Here is a 21,458-nt window from a genome sequence, read left to right on the forward strand (position 1 = left end):
GGCGGGACCGAGAAGCGTCTAAAGAGGGGAAGTGGAGCCGGCGTGGGCGGGGTCCAGGAGGAGGGATCAAGAGACGGCGGGGCCGCCGGGCGGGGCCGAGGGAGGCGTGTCCGGGAAGCGAGATCTCGCGGGCTGTGGAGGCGGGGAACCCTCCAGAGCGTAGATTAGAATCAGGGCTGCTCAAGGAGGCCAGGGGTGGGAGCTGGGACAGAAGCAGAAAAGCCTTAGATGTTGAGCTGACCTTCTGTGAGGGTCACCTTCATGCTCCACCACCCGCCGATGAATACCTCTGTGTTTCAGGGGTTAAGCTTAAAGAGAAAAGTACTTAGATAACTCCTTAAATTCCCCATCAACCCCATTTTATAGATGGAGACACTGAGGCTGAGAGGGACAGTTACTTTAACACCTTCCCTCTCGCCCCAATAAGGCAGCGTGGAGCTGGGATTTGAACGTGGTGGTCCAGCTTTGTCCTGCGGGTGCTGGCAAACCGTGGGAGGGCTTTGAGCAGAGAGGGATGAAAAGGGTTGCTAGGCTGAGTCCCTACAGAGCAGGTGGGCAGAGGCAAGACCACACCGGGGCAAGAGTGGAGACCTGGGATCTGAAGGACCCCGAAGTCCTGCTCTGAGCTCCCCTAGTCCACCCCAAAGGATAGTACTTAATATCTTAAGCCAACACTTTACTTTATAATACAACTTGCTAACACCACTCTAAATGCTAACTTAATATGCTCAGCTGGTGCCGAGGTGCAGGTAGGGGTGGTGGCAGGAGGGACCCCTTGATAACTGTCATGAGATGTGGGCTGTCCTGGTGACCAGATGGCCCACAACGTGATTTTCACAGTGCAGATGCGTCCTTGAGAGCATCTGAATACTCATCTCTGAATGCGAGGCGAGCGCACTCGAGATGACCCATGAGCCTAGTGTATAAATTGTGTCTGCGTCTGTGATTAAAATTGGGTTCCCAAGGGCTTGCTGACAGACAGGATCTTACTTTCAACACAATGTTTCTCAAATTCGTAGTCTGGGAGAAATATTTTCCCCTTAAAAGGGGTCTGTGCATTCGTCCATTTGAGTGACTCTGGCAGGACAAAAACAAACTCCGGGGAGCGTTTGTTCCCTTGGGCTGGGCTGCACTGATGTCAGCTTTTAAAAGTTTTTCTGAAACTGACCACACTTCAATAATAAAATTAAAAAAAAAAGTTTTTCCAAACTGAACTGAAACCCAAAGGAGGCCATGGCTACTGAGGCATTTGGGTTCATTGCTGTTATTTAAATATTTTGATTCTTGCTAAGGCTTCTTTCTGCTCTCATACTCAGTCCTTAAACTCCCACCCAGAACACCAGAATGTGCAGAGAAGCAGAAAGAGGCGACTGATGCTTATTACCCGATTTATTAGAGAGATCTCTTCAACGTAAAAAGAGGGAGGCAGCTGGGCTGGGGTGGGGGTCTGGGGCTGCATATGGGTGTTATGGGGCCAGCAGGGGCTGCAGGGTTACAGGGGCGCCCGCGGCTCTGGGTTTGAGCGGGACGGCATCCTGTGCCCGAGGAGGCTGTGCTCCGGATTGTCACACACCAGACCACGGGGGCTGAGCACACGGGACCCCCGGAGAGAATTAAGACACACAAGGTTTGCAGTTTCATTGTGTTTCGAAATCAGTTCGGCCATAAAAATGAGGTTGGGGTGGGGACAGGTGATGCAACTGAACCACCAGAGAAGGCGGCTGAGGGTGCTCGTCCTGGGCTGGGGACCGAGGGGCTGCGGCGACAGTACCATGGCAAGGGACCCCGCCAGGATAGGAGTATTGCACTGAGCCAGGTGGTGGAGGGAGGGGGCGAGAGGCGGCAGAGGACGGAGGCTGGCAGGGGACACATGGAAGGCTCCACCTTGTCAGTCTCAGAAAATGCCTTTCCTTTTTACAGTACGGCAATGCAGACAGTGCCCATGTTACTGACAGCAGCCGTCAGGGACGAGCCAGGACGGAATCAGCGAATCGCCACGGAAGAGCTGACAGATTACTATCCTGCGGCGGGGCGAGACAGCTGGGTGGGTCCAGGGCCCTCCTTGCGGAGGGCCTCGGGAAGGCCGTGAGTTCGCTGCACGTTATAAATAAGATCTTGCCTTCCCACCCTTGCCCTGAACAGAAGCACATGCCTTCCGTCGGCCCGGTCCAGGGACCACTTTGCATCCATATGACAGTTCTCTGAAAAGGGACAAAGAATGCAACCAACACAAAGCAGGGCTCCAAAGGGGTGTTCGTGACTTAGCGAAAGTTAAATGTCATGATATCCAAGAGGTTTGCAAATTGCTCCAGGTCAGCCTCTGACCAACACTTTGCTCTGGGATTCACTCAGGGAAGCCTAGGGTGCTGAGTGCCCGAGGCTCCAGATGGCAGAGGATGACCTGGGCATGGGGCCTGCTGCTCTGGTTGTCCCCAAAGGACTCACCATGTCTCTGTGCCCGGACGCTGGGAGCTGGGTGGGGACTTCAGTATCGGCATCTGGGCAACACAACAGTCCCCTTTCGTCACCTTCAGACCTTGGCCCACTTAGCCCGCCTCCCCCCTCGGCAGGTAGGGCAGGGCAGGCACGGACTGGTGAAGTCCGGGCGAAGGACACTCCGGGGTGCGGACACTCTCTCCTTGGCAGGAGGGGAGGACACAGTTTTGCTTCTAGTCTGGGACCCTTGCAGGCTTGTTCTGACAGGTCCTCTTTGGGTCCTCTTCCCCAACTGTGTCCCTGGAGGCCCTGCTCAGAGCCGGGGTGCTGTCCCCGGGGCACGGCCTGATTCTCCAGGGGGCCGACGTGGGCCCTCCAGGCATACGAAGCGGGCAGTGTGAGGGGAGGCAAAGAGGGGCCCGCGCAGCAGGACAGTGGTGCGTGAACTTGCATCAGACTTGAAAAATCCAAGCTCCTAGACTGGTGGCTTCTCTAGCTGTCTCAGGTGGGGAGAATTCTTCCAGCAGGTGTCGCCTCCACTCGTAGCTGGCTCCCAGCTCCACCCATGCAGGCCAAGTGGGGTTAAGCCAAGTGGCAGGGGGAATCCATCTCTGATGTGTCATCTCTCAGGAGGCGGGAGAGACCCTGCAAAGCTGTCAGCCCCCTGTGGACACAGTGGGGGCTCCCGGAGACCACCCTGCGAGGCTCTGGGCCCAAGAGGGGCTGCTGCTGCTGAAGATGACAATCCAAAAACAACTGGTTTTCCATAAGAATTCCTTACCCTATCCTTTAGTCTGCACCAATGTCACCATCATTTAAAAGAGAGGCTGCCCACCTCAGTCCTGGGGGCCTTTTACTGGAGAGGGGTCTGTTTCTCTGGGCTGGGAGGCCTGACTGCGGGAGCTCTACTCCAGGACACAGCTCTCTGGACATCCCGTAGCCCGAGGGCCTGGCTGCCTCCTCCCAGGGCTCAGAACTGTCTTCTGGAGAGAGAAGCCCACAGCTCTGAGCTCCACCGACATGGGGCAGCTGTGAGTCCACGTGGAGGTTCTAGTCTTGGTGGGAGAGTCCAGCTTGTGGTCACCGGGAGGCAGGTGGCGGAAACAGACACAGCTGGCAGGGGCGGCTGGGTGCAGACCACCCCCTCAAGGACGGTGTCCAGCTCAGGGCCTGGCAGGCACCGTGGGCGGCCTCCAGAGGTGCCCTGGGGACCCACAGGGACCCCGCGGCCTTTCCATCCTAGGCAGCCGTCCATCCCAGCTGGGACTCGGAGTGGATTCCAGCTGGGGCACCAGGGCCACTGGGGCGCAGGTCCCCAGAGCCGAGGGCCTGCTCCCTCAGCAAGACACATGCAAGCACAGCACAGAACAGAAGTGCAGTGGAATGGAGTTTCTTCTTTTCTGTTGTGGGTTTTTTTTTCCTTTTTCTTTTTCTATAAAATACACACACACGTGTGCTGCCACCTCTGTGCAAAGAACAAGGACCCAAAATAAATACATGATTGGAAACTCAGGAGGGTTCACAGTATCAGGCGCAGGTAGTTGACGGGGAGCCGGGGCTGGGCGGGCAGCCCGGGTGGGATCGCTCTGCAGCCCGGGCGTCGGCGTCGTCGAGGGGAGGACGAGGGCGAGCGGAGGCCAGGTGGGCGTCTCCCGAGCTCTGGGCTGAGCGGGGTGGGCAGTGCCTCCAGGCAGCGGCCAGGGCAGCAGCAGGCGCTCCGCTCCAGGTCAGTGACTGCACAGGACTTACTGCGGAGACAAGGGGGCCGGTGAGGAAGCGGTGGGCTGGCTGGACCCCCACCTGCCGGGCCTGCCGTGGCCGGGTCTGGCCTGATGGCCAATGCCACGGGCCAGGGACCCCACGAGCCGAGGGCTGGACACGGGCCACCGCGCAGTGAGAGCCCGGCTGCCCCTCCCGCCCCCGGCCTGTGTCCCCATTGGTCCCGGGGGCATGTGGGGCCGTGCTTGCAGGCCCTCCGTGGCCAAGGCCCCGGGTCCGAGCCCCAGGGGCCCAGCTGGCCAGCCCGGCGCACTTACTGTGTCGCTCTCGCCGTCGGAGGCTGGGCGGGCCTGCGCGCTATAGTGGAGCGGGGAGTACACCCAGCTCCTCTCGTCGCTGGGCTGCAGGGCGGGCGGGCGCGCGTGCAGGAAGGGCGCAGAGAAGAGCAGGGTGCGAGGAGGCGCGAGAGGCGAGAGGGAGGAAGGAAGAAACAGAAATAAAAGAGGGGGCCCCCCAGTGCGGGACCAGTGGGCGGCTCAGCTCCTACTGCCCTCTCCCTGATGGGGACCTGCCCCAACCTGGACAGCCCTCGGGCTCGGCGGGGCTGAGTGGCCACCCCTTGCTCGCAGCGCAGGGCGGGTGGCAGGAAGCCAGCGGTGAATGGGGTCAAGGCAGGGCGGGCACAGCAGGGGGAAGGCGGGTGGGGCTGGGTTTGCCCTCCCCTACCCGGCAGCACCCAGACCTCCGACCCGGCCCAGCAGTACCCTAGCCTCAGACCCTGCCTGCCACATGGGCACTGGGGGCCACCAGCTGGAGCAGGGCTGGGGACCCGCTGCTGGGGGCCCTGAGTGGTGGGGGTGCTGGGGCACAGAGGGGAGCCCATTTTCTGATCTGGGAGGGCTTTCAGAACGAGAACACACAGATTTGCTTAGGGGAGACCAAGGAGTAGGCGCAGCGGGGCCAGGCCTGGGGCCAGGCAGAGTGGGGTCTGGCTGCCAAGGGGCAGCCCCAGCCACTGCGAGGAAAACGCACGTTGCCCCAGCAGCCCTGTCCTTCCCGGATCTGCTCCCACCTCCAGAACCCTCCCGGGCCTGGCGGCCTCCTCAGGGCCCCCAGCCGCCCTCTCCTCTCTTCTTCCTCTCCTGCTCCCCCCGCACACCGCCAGTCTTCAATGCCCGCAGCCCACGACCTGGACCCAGGCCGGAGCACACACCTGTCCTGACCAACCCCCGGGTGTTCCATGGCCCCTAAGCCCACCGTGGCCCCCCAGACCCACTCCTCCCTGGCCTGGTTAGATGACCACCAGCCAGCCTCTGTTTTCTGCCCCTCAGGGCCCGCCTGCGGCCTCACCCATGCCCAGGAAGCCCTTGCCTCTGCGTCTGCTCGACCCCCTCCTCCCCCTCCTCCCCGCGGCTCACAGGCCACTCCTTGCTCACAGCTCAGCCCTCAGCCCAGGGCCGCACACCCACCAGGGCGGTGTCCACCTGTGGACAGATTTGCACAAAGGCGCCTGGGCAGCAGGACAGGCCCCCAGCGCAGGCCCCGCTCACTCCTTCAGGTGGCCACAAAGCAACAAGACCCCAGCCTCCCCATCCAGCTGGAAGCCTGGGAGGTGGGCTGGGCCGCCAGGGGCCACAGCAGACGCCCAGCGCTGGGGTGGCCGCCCTGCTGGGGCTCCAAGTGAGGAGGATGAGAGGGTTCGGGGACCCCGCAAGAAGCAGAAGTCAGGCCAAGGGCGTGCCCTCCCCGCACAGCAGGTTTCGGGGGCCAGCCCCTCTCTTGCCGCTCCCTCCCCTCCCCTCAGCCCCCAAGCTCCTGCTCCTGCAACGCCCCCGCCAAGACCGCCCTTCCTCTTCTGTGCTGGGAGGGCTGGGGAGGTGGTCTCCCCTCCTCGGGCTTGTTTGGCCTTGCCCTGCACCCGGTGATGCTCCAAGGGGGTGCTGACGGGGCTGGAGTGTGGCCTCAGGGGCCTCATCCTGAAAGCCAAAGTTTCACTTTAGGCCTTTGCCCTGTTCTGCCGTTCAAGTGCTGTGAGTCTCTGGTAGGTTACTTGACCTTTCTGGACCCGTCATTTCTTGCTCACGATGACAGTTACGGGCACTGACAATTCCACTGCTACACGATTTCCACATAGCAACCCATGCACCCTGTGTGGAATGTGTCTACTAGACACACAGGTGCCTGAAGTTTGGGACCCAGATCTTGTCTAAACCATACTCTCTTGGGCTCCTCAGGAGCCGTCTCTCGGTCTCTCCATCTATGAAATGGGTATGGAGACATGAGCTCCTCTCTCCTGCAGTTAAGATCCTGGCTTTGCAGCCCCTCCGCTGACCTGTGTGGCCTCCCACGTCAGGGGACAGAAGCCCCTTGACAGCCGTTGGCAGTGAGGTCTCAGTGAGTGAGAACTTGTCCACCTGGCAGGTCCCTAACTTGGGAGGGCTGGGATAAGCGGCAGGGGTGGCCAGGGACCTGGGGTCCGATGCAGACCCTGCCACGGCCAGGCCGGCCCCCAGAGCCCCAACTGTGAGCCTGCAGGCCCAGTGATGCCCTCCGCAGCGGGGATTAAGTGACATCACCACGAGAGTCCCGCAGCACGGCACCCTATGTGGGCGAGCGCGGCCAAGCTCAGCCACAAGACCCTTCTCAGAGGAGGAGGGCAGGCCAGCACCTGGGGCTCCCTGCTGCCAGGGCGTGGGGCAGGGGCTGGGCTCCCTGGAGGCCTGCCACAGTCACTTACAGTCCCCGAGGAGCTCAGCGTCACGGCCCGCAGTCGGCGATGCCGGGGAGAGTAAATCCAGTACCTCCCATCGGTGAACTGGGCGGGCCGGGAGGGCGGGGGAGGAAGCAAACAGAGGACAGGATGAGGTGACAGGATGAGGCCACAGGAATCTGGCGGGCAGTCAGGCTGGGAGGGCACCGGGCAGGGCAGGTGAGCCGACGGCCAAGCAGGAAGTAGGGGTGGGGGTCCCACTGGTCTCCCCCGCTGCCACATGTGGGGCCCAGATGCCCACTCGGGTTTCTGGACCCCAACGCACACGACAGAACACGGCCCAGGCCGCCTCACACACAGATCCAGAGAACGGCTGAGCTGATGGTGGGTGCGGGCCGCACACAGGGTGCACCCTGTACCCTCCAGACCGGGCAGGCGCCCGCACGCCAGCAGCACCGGCTCGGGAGAGAGCAGGGAGGTGCCAGTTACAAAGCTGCAGTGCCAGTGGGAGGGCCAGGCTCACCCAGACAGGCCCCGAAGCCCAGCGCCGGGCAGAGGGCGGGCCCCCGGCTCCCCTTCCCGGGGCAGGGTCGGAGGTCAGAGGTAAGAACGAAGGTCTGGGAAGACGACAGGTGGCTGACCTGGTGTCTGGCCGTCTCTGTTGTAACTGGGACCATCTGACCCCTGAGCAGGGCCACCAGTGGAAACGGCTCCAGGATCCACTGTCAGGAGGGGTCACTGGCCTGGGCTTTGCAGGCTCCCTGACCATCACGCACCCAGCTCACCCAGGCTCCCAGCTCATCTACCTGCCTGCGCGTGGGAGGTATGAGGGGGACACACTCCCAGCTCTGGAGGGAGGTCCCAGGTCCCCACGCAGGGCCCCTTCCTGCTCGTCCAGGAGCAGCTGTGCGTCCTTGGCCCGTGAGGTCAGCGGTGTGGAGCCCACCTGCCCCTCGCCGTGGTGCCCAGGCCTTGCTGAGCATGGATCCCGCCCGCCGCACACATCACCCAGCAAGAGAAAGTGCGTGTCACAGCCAGCCCAGGCGGCCCCGGGGATCCAGGGCCTGGGCCTGCCCTTGGGCCGGCGGGGCTGAGCGCTTGAGGACTCCAGATGTTTCCCTGGGGGATGAGGTGGCACAGCTGGGGTCAGGGCCTTGACTCACAGCCAGATGTGGTCATGAGGCCTGGGGAGGATGGTGAGGGGCCTGGCGGTCCACACCGCCTGAGTGTGAGTGTGTGCAGGAGCGTGCAAGGACACCTGGACTGCAGTGCTGAAAGGTGAGCACACACGTGAGTCTGCATGCTGAGTGTGCGGGCGTGTGGGGGGGCACGGGTGCCTTGTGAGCATGTGTGCGTGACGTGCAATGTGCGCGTGTGTGAATGGGTGGGCACATGTGGTCTCGTGTGTGGGACGTGCTGAAGTGCGTGGGCAGGTGAGTGCGTGTGCACGTGTGAGTGCCAGCGGTCGAGGGCCCAGCGGCAGGAGGGGGCCCGGGAGACTTACAAAGTAGATGTCCGTGGAGGGAGCGTCCTCCTCGTCGGAGGCCTGGCTGGCGGGCTCGGAGGCCTGGCTGGCGGTTTCGGCTTCGACAGCGGCGGCAGAGGCGCAGGCCGGGGACGCCCCCTCTCTGGGGACACGGGCAGGACACGGGAATCCTGGGGGGATGCTGCAGACAGCACGCTCCTCCCCTGCCCACAGCTTGGGACCTGCCCCACTCCCTCTCACCACAGAGACGAGAGACGCAGGAAGTCTGACCACGGGGATACATTCCAGTAAGTTCTAGTTTACACACAAAACAAACAAAACTCCCCCGAACACGGCTGCGGCCAGGGATCGACGTGCCCACACCTGTGGGCAGAGCCCGCTCACAGACCACCAGTGCCTCACTGGGCAACCCAGGAGATCATTTTCCTTCTTGGAGCCTCAGTTTCCACATCTGTAAAGTGGGGACACAGGGCACCCACCCCAAGGGGTCAAAACCTCTTTTTCCTCTTTCCTGGGCGCTCGCTATGCACTAAGCCTGTTCCAAGGCCTTGCAGGAATAAACCCACGAACCTCGTTGGGGAAGGGGGCTGCTGCTGTCCTGTGTTACAGAGGAAACAGGCTCAGGGCGACGGTGAGGAAAGAGCCCAAGGCCTCAGCTGGTGGCCGTGCGATCGATGCCTAATTCTCACCTCACAGTTCAAAGGCCATGAGATGACAGAGAACCTGTGACTGCGGGGAACTGCTTCTCCAGTCCTGCCTGAGAGCGGCTTGTTTGTTTGGACAAAGACTGAATGACACCTTACACTGTGAGACTTTAGTTAATGGCAAAAAAGCTGACAGTGGCAGGGACTGGTTGGCATGTGCGCACACGTGTCTGCGTGTGGGGAGTAAGGACAGCATGCACCGGGAAATGGGTGCCCAGGGAACAGCGTGCTGTGAGTGCAGAGGAAAGTCTCCTCAAACAGAGCAGGAACTCCAAAAAGTATGCGAAACAAAAATTATGAGAAAGGCAAGACCGCGATGACGCAGTTACAGAATCAAAGAAACCACACAGACGAGAGACAAGTAAGGAGTGAACGACGCCACCAGTCACGGCACCGGACAGAGCGGGCTCATAGGGAACCGTCTGTCCTCTCACAGAGAAGACACTTTCTCCCTTATGTCCACAGACACGTCAAACAAACTTTGTATTTGACCTAAACACTTTCAATCTGTTAACAAAAAAAGCATAGGTTGTTTTTAAGTCCGCTATCTTCAGTTCAAAACCTAACAAAATTAGAAGTACTAAAAAGGTAAAAAAAAACCCTAAACATTCAGAATTTGAGAGACACCCCTAAAACCCCTTAGTTCAGTCTCCCCTTGACACTGCTGACATCGGGCAGGCCACTCTCTGCGGGGGCATCCTGGGCACGATGGGTGTGGACAGCGTCTCTGCCCTCCCCCCCCACCCCCCCACGCCCCCCACCCCCGATGCCAGGAACTCCCTAGTCATGACCACTAGGTGTCCCCAGACGTTGCCCAGGGCAGAACCACCCTCAGGTGGTTGGAAGCCACTACCTGAGTTCAAAGAGGAAATTAAAGTCACTAACCATCCACACACGGGCCAGTATAAAAGCACCGCTTTGTGGCAAAACCCAGGGGACGCGGCAAAAGCAGTGCGCACAGGGGAGGCACAGCCCTACGGGTCTCGTCATTAAAGAGGAAGGACCGTGAGCAGCCGACAGACGCTGGAGGGAGGAACGAGTGAGAACGCAGACCAGAAGCAGCGAAAGGGCAGACGTGCCCCGCGAGTTAGAGCGAATGAGATAAAAACAAAACACGGCAGGAAAAAGAGTAAGTCTCAGAGCGGTTCTCTGAGAACCCTGTGAGGCCCCAGCTGGCCAGCCCCCGGCAAGGCTACCGAGCGGAGAGAGGGCGGGTGGGAGGGAAGGGGCCTCAGACGGCAGGCGGCTCTGAGCCCAGAGGAGGCAACCCGTCCCCAGGACGAGACCCCGCCATTCCAGCATCCCGCGCCCCCTTCCCTGGGGCCCGAAGCCTGTGCCCGCCCCCCGCGCGTGGACTGCTTTTCCCAGCTTGCCCTGCGGCCAGCTGGCCACGTGACCGCGCGTGGCCACTGGGACCAGAGCAGGGCATGTACAGGAACCCATCAGCGCTACCGCAAGGACCCGGCGGCTACTCACCCCGCGTCCTCCTCCTTGGGGACCACGATCTCCACGCTGCATGCGGGCTCCACCTGCACCGTGATCTGCTGCAGGTCCTCCTCTGCGTGCACCTCCTCCTGGGGCCTGGAGGCAACGGGAAGCTGCGCCTCAGTTTCCCGCCTCTCTGTTCCCCCAGAAGGGCCAGCTGAGCTCCAGGCTGGGGCCAACTTCCAGTCCCGCTGGGAAGCTGGGAGACTCCATGAGGTGCGGCCTCTAGGTATCACTGGACCAGTGCCCTGAGCCAGCCCAGCTCATACCTGGCTCTCTGGGGACTAGAAGGGGCAGTGACTGATCGTCCACCTGGGGCCATCCTGTGAGTCTGGCACTGGCAGGGGCACAATGAGCGAATGGTGGTCTGGATCCTGCCCACCCCGCCAGGCACCCACCTAGGGCCTGGACTAGGGGTTGGGCAGTTCTGGGTTTCCAGGCTGGGACCCCTGACATACATGGTCAGAACATTCCGGCAGCCAGGCGTGCAGAATCTCTCTGGGAGGCAACACCAGAGAGGAGACAGTGGCTGAGGTCAGAGCACGGAGCTGGACTGCAGTGGGCGAGCCTTCCACCAGATGTACCTCGTACCATGGCTGGTTTTCAACTGGCTGAAATTACCTCAAAAACTAATCACAGAAAGCAAGCTGGCTTCACTGCAGCCGTGTTACAGAGTCAAACAACTGGGGACAAGCCAGGTGTCCCCGGAGGACAGGCCAGAGCCCATCAGAGGGAGGGAATAGCCTGGGCTCCACCTGGTCACGCAGGGCCCTTCAGCTGGCAGGTGACAGGGCAAGGGGCGGGGGCCCAGCGTACACGCTGGTCCAGAGGAGGAGGGACAGGCCCAAAGGTGCCCTTGTCTAGACTTGAATGTCTCTGCAAAGAGCCAGAAGGTCTGTCTGGGGCCTGTGGACATGGAGGGGGAAGCAGCTCACTCTATTTCCTTTTGGATCTCTTAAAATAAAAAATATGAATAAAAAAGAAAGAAGAACCAACAAGCAGTGTGGGAGGCGGGACAAACATAACCTGAGTGGAGATTCTGTGCAGTTCTGGAGCCTGACTTAAATCTGTGCCCAGGAAGGAGTGATCGGAGAGGGAGGGCTCTAGGCGGGGACAGTGGAGGAGGGGCTGCAGGGGGAGGGGGAGGGAGAGGGCTGGGGTCTCATCTCACCGGCCATCCTGTCCAGAGGACTGTGTGCGCCGCCTGCAGAGAGACCACAAACAGGTGGGCAAGTGTGGAGATGCCCCGCCCACCCGTAGACCCCCCACCTGCCCCGGGGCGGAAGGAGCCGTCCTCCTTGGCTCACCTGTACCGTGGCTGCTCTGAGGTCTCTGATGGGGACCGCTCAGGGATGGACAGGGATGTGGAGGACAGGGTTGTGGCGATGGAGGCGGTGGTGGCCTCCTCAAAAGAAGGTGGTGTGCAGGGCAGGAGGTCTGGCCGGCCTGTGGGGAGGAGGCGGTGGGCACATGCAGGAGCCACACCCGGACGGACGCCCCTGGCAGGCCTCTGGACTCCACCCACAGCTCTGCTCACCCTCTGCCACCCACATCCCCCACCTCCCACCTGCCACCCAACACTGTTCTCCCCAGCAGCTAAATTTAAGAAGACAAATATGCTCCAAGTTCCCCTGGCACAAGGCCTTCCAGTAGCTTCCCACTGCCTTCAAGCTAAAATCCAACTTCCTTCCCAGAGCCCACAGGGGTCCTGCTTGACTTGCCTCACCTGACCTCACCTCCCTCTCCTCCTCACTCATTCTGCTCCAGCTACACAGGCCTCCTGGCTGTTCCTCCAACATGCTAGGCCAGGTCCTGCCCCAGGGCCTTTGCACAGGCTCTCCCCCTTCCTTGATGCTCTTCTGGAACCACTGACCCAGGAGATGGAAGGGAACTTCCAGAGCATCAGCCCCAACCCCATCAAGCACTTCACCCCCCTAGGTCTCTGCACTTCTGAAGTGACAGGAGCCTGTCACCTCCCAGGGGGTGTGGGCAGGGAGGGCCAGTTCTCCGCTCAGCTCTTCCTGTGGCTTTTCCGGGGCCCAGACCCAGCTCTCCACACCCCAGCTGCAGATCTCGGGCTGGGGGCGGGTGACTGTGACCCAGCCCCGCCCACCCAGGCGGGGCCCAGCGGCAGGGCCCCTCCCTCACACTGCATGGCTGCTGCTGCTCCCCGGGCCCCTCCTTTCTCAGTCCCCAGTAGCCCCTTCAACTCCCGTCACAAATGCACCCATTCCTAGCCCACCCGGTCACCTTCGTCCTCCAGCGTAGGGTAGCTGCGGGCCCCTCGCAGGTCGTACTGCGCCTCCTCCCGCTCGCTGGGGATCTGGCTGGCGGAGAAGGCAGCAGTGGGCCCCAGGGGCTTGACGGCCAGCAAAGCACCTCGGCCCTTCTTGGACGGCGATGACTTCAAGGCTGCAGAGGGAGGGCAGCTGGTGCATGGGGTGGCCTGGGAGTCCCGTGGCAGCCCAGAGGCAGGGCCCCGAGGCCCCCATGCCTCCTTTGTCTGGAGGCCTGATTGGTCCCGCTGCTCCACCTCCAGCCCGTCCCCCAGGCCTGGGCCAGAAGCAACACTCTTGGCGGAGAAGGCCCGCCCCACTTTCCACCAGGCTTGCCTTGGGAGGCGTCAGGAGTCCCAGCGGGTACCTGTCCTGCCCACGGACAGAGATGGAATGAGAACCGGGGATCCAGCGCCCCCATCCCAGGCCCCAGAATCAGCAGCGGAATCAGCAGCTGCCAGCATTTACCGAGCACTCTGGGGCCACACTTCCTGTCTCAGCCCTCCTGGCCACGGTTGCCTCTCTCAGACATGGAAGCCAAGGGCCTGGGACAGCGTGGCGCTCAGCACCAAGGGCCTGGCTCCAATCCAGGCTGTGTGGCCTGGGGAATGTGGCTCAGGTCTCTGGGCCCTGGCACCCTCATCTGCAACAACGCGGTCAAGGGAGGCGGGTAAACCTGTGACACCTTCTGCGCCAGCCTGGCCCCACCAGCACCCGTTAACCACCTCTCCCCTCGCCTCCTGTGACCTCTGCCGCCAGGATGGCGGGCACAGCTCCTGGCACACAGCAGGTGCTCAGTTTGCCTAACACGCAGCCAACCAGTTCCCAGAGCCCAGCAAACTCCCAAGACCACAGTGGGAATGGCACCCTGAAAAGGTTCCAGGGAGGGCAGCGCTGGTAAAGGTTAACAACCGGTTCTCCGGGGACAAATGCCAGGTTTGTGGTGTGTGCCGATCTCCATGACGTAAACACTCTCACCAGTCAATTCCAAGCTACAGCCAGATGCCCAGAAAGTGGAGCTGAGTTGGCTGCGAGAGTGAGCTGCAGGCAACCGGGTCTGGCCCAGTAGGCAGAGTGGCCCCACCAAGTGCCAGGTACTGGGCCTGCCTCTCCCTGCTGCCTCCGCAGAGCCGCCCATAGTGCGGCTGCCTAGAGAGAGGGGCACACACCAAGACCGTTCCCACACACACAGACGCTCACTGAGCACCTGCTGTGTGCCAGACCCCTGGCTGGATGCCGGGGACACAGTGACCGGGGCCCACAAGCACCCTGCCTTCTGGGGGAGGACAGAGGTCAGGGGAACAGACAGCAGACAGGTATGTGGGGAGGAAGACCCCTTCAGGCCCCATGTGGGATCCGGCCTGGGGTGGACCAGGACCCCAGACTCTGAAGGCCCAGCCCGGACACGGGATCTTTGAGGCCACCATGGGCGAGGCCACCATGCTCGCCTTGGCCTCCCCGACCACGCCCAGGCTGGCTGATGACCGGCCTCCTTGGTGCTGGCAAGGCCATGCTTCCTAGGCAGTGGCACTTCCCAGTGAGCCCCAGTGCTGGGCCCAGCCCTCCTGTCGCGCGTGAACATCCCTCGCCCTCCCAGTTCTGCAGCTGGGGAAGTTGAGGTGTGGTGGGGGCGTCACCTGCTCGAGGTCACGCAAGTCGGATAAGGCAGAGCCAGGACGGTAGCTCAGCGGGCGCCAGGCCTTGGGCTGCATCCCAGAGGGGCGGCCACCCCAACCGCCCTGCTCTCTGGACCACATCCCTGCCCCAGGCCCAGGGCTGACCCAGCGGCTGGACAGTGCTCTGGGTTTTCCCTGCCCTTGACCGTTCCGCCCTCCTCTCTCCATGCCCCCACCCAAAGGGCCCAGGCGGCTCACAGGAGTTCTTCCTGAAGACAGTGTTGCTCATGAACTTGAAGAAGCGCTCAGCGTAGAAGCTGGGCCGGTGCACGGAGACCGTGTCCTGGGAAGAGAAGTGGGGGCCGGAGGGGGGCGGCGGTGAGCGCCGTGGCCCCGCTGGGAGTGTTGGGGGCGGGGGGCGTGGGCCCGAGGACCAGGTAGCAGGGACAGGGAGGCAGGGGGGTGGACATGACAACCCCATCTGTACTCCTAATGTTCTGAACTACATGAATGAAACGGCCATTCAAAGAGGAAGAAGAGGAAGCACCGAGCCAGGAAGGCGGGGGGGGACCCCTAAAGCGGGGCTCGGCAGTGGGCCCGAGCCTGCTCTGTGAGCAGCGCTGCTGGCGGCGGCGTGCCTGGCCCTGCGCAGAGGGAGGTGGAGGTCCTGCGTGGTGGTCCTCAGGGTCTTCCACATTTTGAAAAAACTCACTGTAAGTGCTTCCGAGTTGGCGGTGTACTCACGAAAACACGCATTTCAAGCTGTTTCCAAACTGAGACGGCCTGTCTAAGTGGATCCCACCCCTACGTGGCAGCACGGGTCAGAGCTGGGGCTCAAGATCCCCTCCACATCACATTTCTAGAATGTTCTTTGCCTGGCTGGCCCCTGACTTTCCCGGTCAGTCGTCCCCGGGGGTCCTTCCAGCTCGGCCTGGGGCACCTGCTGCAGGAAGACTTCCTGTGCCCTCCTCGCGGACGGCTCGGGCCCCTCGCTGCGCCACCTGTGCTTCGTCGTCTCAGCCCCGACCCCTCGGCCTGTGACTGCCCGGTCACAGGGCACCCCCGCTGGACAGTGGCCCCCGCGAGCCTGGCCCAGCAGGATGGTCAGTACGAGTGTGAACGGAACCAAAGGATGGACAAATGAACGGCACTCACCCCGTCGTGGACAAGGGCCTTCCAGGTGTGCTCCAGCTTCTTGATGAACCTGCAGAGGAGACACAGGCGGGACGTCAGCCACACCCTCAGGTCCCGTGCTTCTCTCCCGGGCAAGCCAGTCCCAGGGGACACTGGACGGTGTCTGGGGATGTTTGTGGTCATCACGACTGGGAGTGTTCCTGGCATCGAGGGGACAGAAAAGCCTTGGTCTAGAGGAACTAGGCCACCTGCTGCCTCAGCCAGAGGCCACTCCTCTCTTTCCTAATCCCACGGCCCCTGCTCTGCCTGCTGACAGCTCCCACCAAGGGTGCTCTGGGGGAGGACATGGAGAGGCTGTTGTGCGAGGCCCTCTGTGGGGGATGGTGGGCCAGTGCCCCTGGAGCTCCCCCTTTTCTCTTCCCATGGCTGAGCCTGGCTCCTTACTGCTGGAGTCAGCGCCCTGCACCACGGCCCCCAGCCTGGCTTCTGCACCACACCTGGGCTGGGAGGAGCCTGCCTCCTCCAGGCAGCCTTCCTGGATGCCTCCAGTCTGTATCGAGGAAGGATCCCCTCCTTGGGACACAGCCCCTTACAACACACTGCCCGGGAACGAGCTCTGGGCTACCTGCCGTGTGCTGTCCTGCTCCCCCGACCCCACCCCAACCCCTCAGGCCTCTGTGGAACCCTGGCCTGCTACATGGAAAGCTGCCTGCTCCTGATCCAAACAGCAAGAGAGATGCCCACAGGAGACGAGGTCAGCCCTCAGGTGGGGAAAACAGGCTGAGAATGACAGCAGTCAGGAGGGCAGGAGAGACAGGCAAAGAAGTCACCCCACCGCTGAGTGGAGTTCCTGACGTGGGGTGGGGTGTGGACAGGATGGGGAACCGCCATGGCCACAACCTGCCTGTTGTGTGTGGACCGCATGTAAAGAACGCAAGTTCCTCCTACAATTAGAAAACTAACAGTGATTAAGAGATGCCTGTTGCCAAAAACTCACAAGCATGAGGCACGGGTAACAGGGCTGCCCATCACCCAAGGGTGTCTGTTCCTTCGGGCTGTGCCTTGCTCCTGTCCACGTTCGAGATCACAGGGTATGAGGCACTGGCTGCTAGCATTTACTTCTGCATGTTGGTTGAGGGAACCCTCCAGAGATACTGTGCTTCCCAGCCACAGGGCGTTTCTGCCTTGCTGTTTAGCCCGGCACTTGGCACACAGCAGGCGCTCAATAGATAATCGGCTGGCAACACCCCACCCACCACCCTGCCTCATGCCCTGACCCGGCTCTCACCAGGGCGCGGGGAGACGGGGCCGGGGGGCGGGCACCCACCTGTAGGACTGCAGGATGTCGATAATGCCGATGTGCAGCAGCAGCCGCTCCCCTCGACCATTCACAGCAGGGATCCCCCCCATCCTGGGGAAAGAGGTAAGAGCGTCAGCACCCCCAGGGCTGGCCCAGGGTTGGTGTCACTCTCATCCTAGGGCCGCCTGCCTGATCTGGGACTTGGAGGGGACAGGGACAGGGACAGGGACGGAGGGAGGAACAGGCAGGACTGATGCAGCCTGGGGCCGGAGGATCTACAGGCGCCCTGTAGGTGGCAGCCTGACTGCGGACCCTCAGAGGGGTACCCAGCACCCAGGAACCCCATCTTGGTGCGGGATGGAGCAGCCTCCTGGCCAGCTCACAGATTCAAAGCTGGAGGCTGGAGGCTGCCAGGGGGTCCTAGCCATGAGACTAAGGTGCACACATATCCACACGTGCATACGTGCAACTCACACACGTGCCGGCACACACATGCACACATGTACACACACACACGCACAGAGGCAGGGCCATGGCTTCCAGATGCAGCCTGGAGAGTTAAAGGCCTCACGCAGCCCAGGCTGAGCCGGCCCAGCAGTTAGTGAAGTTGCACGATGCACCGGCTGTCCTGAAGTCACCATGGCCACAGACCCACCAGCCTAGGCACCCCCAGCCAGGCTCTGCCAGCCACACTCCACACCCGAGCTCACCTGCTGTCCCTGCCATCCCGCCGGGCCCTGTACCGACCCTACAAATGCCAGACGGCTGAGCTCGGGCCAGCTCACGTGTCCCCCCGCCTCACCCAGCCAGGGCCCTGCGGTTGGTGGCCCAGTGTGACAGCTGGGCTGGTGTCAGGCCCTGGCCCCTGCGGTGCACCCTGAAGGCCGCCCCCACCTCTGAGCCTCCTTTTCCCAGTTGAAGATGGGGGGACATCACCCTCCCCCTCCAGGTTCCCCGCGAGGCCTGACCAGGATACGGAAGTGGAGGGCCCAGCCGGTCCCCAGTGTGCTCATCTTTTTTTTTCTTATAAGGGGACAACCTTGACACCTGCCTACAGCAGCAGTGTCCATCTGGGGCAACCCTGCTGCCAGGGGACACTATGTCTGGGGACATCTATGGTCATCACGATGGGGGGACTCCTGGCATCCAGTGGGCGGGGCTAGGGATGCCACCCCACACCCCACGGCACCCAGGACGCCCCACAGAGAACGACCGGGCCCTGAACGTGAGCACGGGGGTGGGGAGAACCCCTGAGGAGGTCTCTGAGACAGAACCCCGAGCCCGCGGGGCAGGACCAGGTCGGCTGGGCGTGTGGGGTGGGGAGACATGCCCCTCCCGTAACTCTAGGGCCTGCTCGCCCCTCCAGCCTCCTGTCATCGGTGTGGAAGGAGCACTGCCAGCCCGGCCCCTCGGGATCCTGGGTCGGGTGTCTTGCTATAAAAGGGCTCCCTCCCCGCTGGCCGTGCCCCCTTCTCCTGGCCGTGCCTCCACACCCTTCCAGTACGGCTTCCTACAGTGGGGCTTGAACCCGACCTGCAGGCCCCACAGGAGGGAGGGGGGTCTGTTTTCCACAGGGGCCGATGACCTCAGTCTACTGACTGATTAACCTGGGCGCCGTGGTCAGAACACCTGGCCCCGCTGAGCGTTCACTGGCCGACCCTCACGGGCTCGGGGTGGGGTGGGGATGCTGCCGTCTGGTTTACAAAAGAGGAACTGGTCAGCCGGGCTTCTGGACTTGTCCCTCTGTCACTGTCCTCGCCAATACCCCCTGCCACTTCTCGCCTCAAGGGGGTGAGGGCAGAGGTGATGGAGTGGGAAGTCCTCCAGCCCCGCCGGCCCTGCCACCTACGTGTCGTCGGTCTCAATGGCCTCCCCACGCGCGGCCCCGCCCTGGATGGACTCCATGGCTGTGGAGTAGAGCGCCTTCTGGCCCAGCGGCCGCTTCTCGTCGGCGGTGCTCTGCGCGCCCTCGGCCTGCCGCTCCCGCTCCTGCTGGTCGATGTTGTGCACGCCCAGGAGCAGGCTGTAGTCCATGATCTTGAAGCTCTCCAGCACCTGCGGGGCGGGGGGTCAGGGGCCGAGCCTTCACCACCCCACCCAGGCCTGCCTGCGCTGCCGCATCCCTGCTTCCTCCACCCTAACGGGCCATGAAGAGCCTGGAGGGCCTTCTTTTTCCCTACAAAGCGGCTGCCCGTGGGGGAGGCCAGCGCGGGGCCCGCACTCACGGGCCGGGACCTGACACGCACTTTAAGCGAAGGGCCCTGAAACACGGGCTGCTTCGGAGGAACGGGAGTGCAGCCTGCGGCCCTCGGCTCACGCCGCGCCAGCTTTCACCAGCGCCCCGTCCCACAGGCGCAGAGGCCGGGGCTGCTCACCAGGCAGTCGCGCTGCAGCGTCTTGACGAGCGCGGAGAAGGTGTCGGCATCGAGCAGCAGCCCCTCGGGCACGTCCTGGATGAAGTCCAGGTCCTTGTAGGTGGGCAGGCTCTTCTCCTTCTCCTTCCTGCTGGCGCGCCGCTTGTACGTGGAGCCCTTGAGGTCGAACTTGAGGTGCATCTTGACGACGCGCGGCAGGACGTTGTTCATCACCACCACGCGGATGTTCTTGCCGCCCGACTGCACGCAGTACAGCCCGTAGAACTTGGGCAGCAGCGTCCGCGGGTTCTGGTTGAGGTTCTGCGGGGGGAGGTGATGCTGTAGCCGCTCCTGTGCCCCAAGCTCGGGGACAGAGCTGGCTCCTACCTCAATGGCACTTCACGCATCCTTGACTCCCCTGTCCCCTCCAGCTGCTCCTCAGGTCTCAGGCCAGGAGCCGCCTCCTCAGGAAGCCTGCCCTGACCACCTCCCCCGAGGACGGCCCCTCACTCCATGCCCCCAGGACCCCGACTACATACGGGCTGACCGCTCCCCCTCCCCACCAACTGCAGCTCCCAGGAGGGTCTGTTTCTACAGAGCCAGGCCCAGAGAGAGACGGACTTTGGATAAAGAGCCCCAGGCGACGCTCCCAAGGCGTCTGGGCCTGGCCTCCCACCAGTTCAGACCCAGCTGTCCCACCCCCACAGCCCACCCTGGGGGAACAGGGGGCATGGCTTCCAGGTGTGTCCAGGGCGGGGGGCGGTCAGCAAACGCAGGCCCAGGGGCCAAATCCACCTGGCCACTTGTTTTTGTATAACTGGGAGCCAAGAATGGTTTTACATTGTTTAAAAGTTGATAAAACCAAAAGAAAAACAGCATCTTGTGACATGTTAAAATTATACAAAATGTTCACATCATTGTCCACAAATAAAGTTTTATTGGCACTTGGCCACGCCCACTCACTCACACAGTTTTCCGGTTGCAACTGCAGAGCTGAGCCAAGGGGACAGAGGCCATTGATCACAAAGCTGAAGATGTTTACAGTCTGGCTCTTTACAGAAGTTTGCTGACTCCCCCTGTCTAGAAGAGCCAGGGGTCCCACCCAAGATCACACATGGCAGAGTGAGGGGTGCAGGACCACCACAAGGGAGACAGGCCACAATCTGTGCTGAGGTTTGTGTGGCCGATCCCCAAGCCAGCCAGGCCGGTCTCAGCAGGGTAGGCTGGCACTCAGGCGGGTCCCCACTCCTATCAGTGTGCATGTCAGGACCCCTGCTGCTGGGGGCTAGGGTCTGAGGCTCCTGCTCCCTCCCTTGCCCAGGGGCCTGAGTATGCTTTCGGGTCTGCGTCACACGCAGACCAGAGGTGCCAGCTGGCAGCCCAGCCCATCTCCCCAGGGCTTCTCTGAGTCACAGGCTGCTGAGACACGAGGCCCAAAGCCAAGATTTCTGGGACCTACGACTCAGGGGAGTGGGTGGTGGGGGATGGCCACCAGGGCCCAGACAGCAGTTTCCGCTGCATAGGATGGGGCTCGCGGGTGAGGCTCAGAGACCCAGGAAGGCTTGTCTTGGTTGGTGCCCAGGGCTCCCCAGGCAGAGGAGGGAGGGCTGTGAGGTCTGGGCTGGGGGACCGGGCTGGAGGACTCCCGCGGGCCCTACCATGTAGTAACCAGGCAGCAGCTTTTGCAGGAACTCAGCCTCTTTGTGCATCACCGTCTTGATGATGAACTCATCATCGCTAGTGACGTAGAAGAGGGAGCCGCTGGCGCCGGGGTTGGACAGCTCGATCAGTGGCTCGTTGCACAGCGAGTACTGAAAAGGGGGACAGTAAGTGTGCGTGGAGGGTCACCAACACCCCCTTCCCAGGCCCAAGGCCTGGAAGACAACCCCAGAACCAGTTAGCTCCATTTTACAGATGAGAAAACTGAGGCTCTGCGGGGGAGACTGACTGGCCCAAGGACACACAGTAAGGATTTAAACCCGGGCTAAGCCTGCAGCCTGAGTGCTAATCTACTAGAGCATGTTCCTTCTCCTGTTTGTGACAGACAGCTGACCGTGCTGGGTGCCAACACCCCTGGCCAAGGCTGGCTTCCCAGCCTCCCCTGAAGCTTGGTGTGGCCACATCAGCTCTGGCAGTGAGTCGTGGGCAGAAGCTGCTAAGTGGGACCTGGGAAGGATTCCTAAACGGGTGACAGAATCTGGTGTCTGAACTCCTCTCTCTTTCCCACCAGGGCGCTGA

General features: G+C 62.0%; 1 protein-coding gene across 13 annotated transcripts in view; it reads right to left on the reverse strand.

Moving 5' to 3' along the window:
• Positions 1–1,371: 1,371 nt before the first annotated feature.
• The window catches only part of PIP5K1C (phosphatidylinositol-4-phosphate 5-kinase type 1 gamma), a 55,870-nt gene continuing 35,783 nt past the window's right edge, over positions 1,372–21,458 (reverse strand). For 3 of the 13 annotated variants that reach the window (XM_064479726.1, XM_064479724.1, XM_064479732.1), the window contains 11 exons: positions 20,879–21,031; positions 19,242–19,541; positions 18,716–18,921; positions 16,894–16,977; positions 15,588–15,636; positions 14,691–14,775; positions 12,791–12,952; positions 11,848–11,986; positions 11,712–11,744; positions 10,532–10,636; positions 6,978–8,493 (listed from right to left, as the gene is read on the reverse strand). In XM_064479726.1, coding sequence (XP_064335796.1) covers positions 8,025–8,493; positions 10,532–10,636; positions 11,712–11,744; positions 11,848–11,986; positions 12,791–12,952; positions 14,691–14,775; positions 15,588–15,636; positions 16,894–16,977; positions 18,716–18,921; positions 19,242–19,541; positions 20,879–21,031 — 1,785 coding nt within the window. In that variant the 3' untranslated portion in view covers positions 6,978–8,024. The other 10 variants (XM_064479727.1, XM_064479725.1, XM_064479730.1 and 7 more) reach the window with 8 other exon arrangements.

The sequence above is a fragment of the Camelus dromedarius genome, chromosome 27 (genome assembly GCF_036321535.1).
Source record: "Camelus dromedarius isolate mCamDro1 chromosome 27, mCamDro1.pat, whole genome shotgun sequence".
Lineage (NCBI taxonomy): Eukaryota > Metazoa > Chordata > Mammalia > Artiodactyla > Camelidae > Camelus > Camelus dromedarius.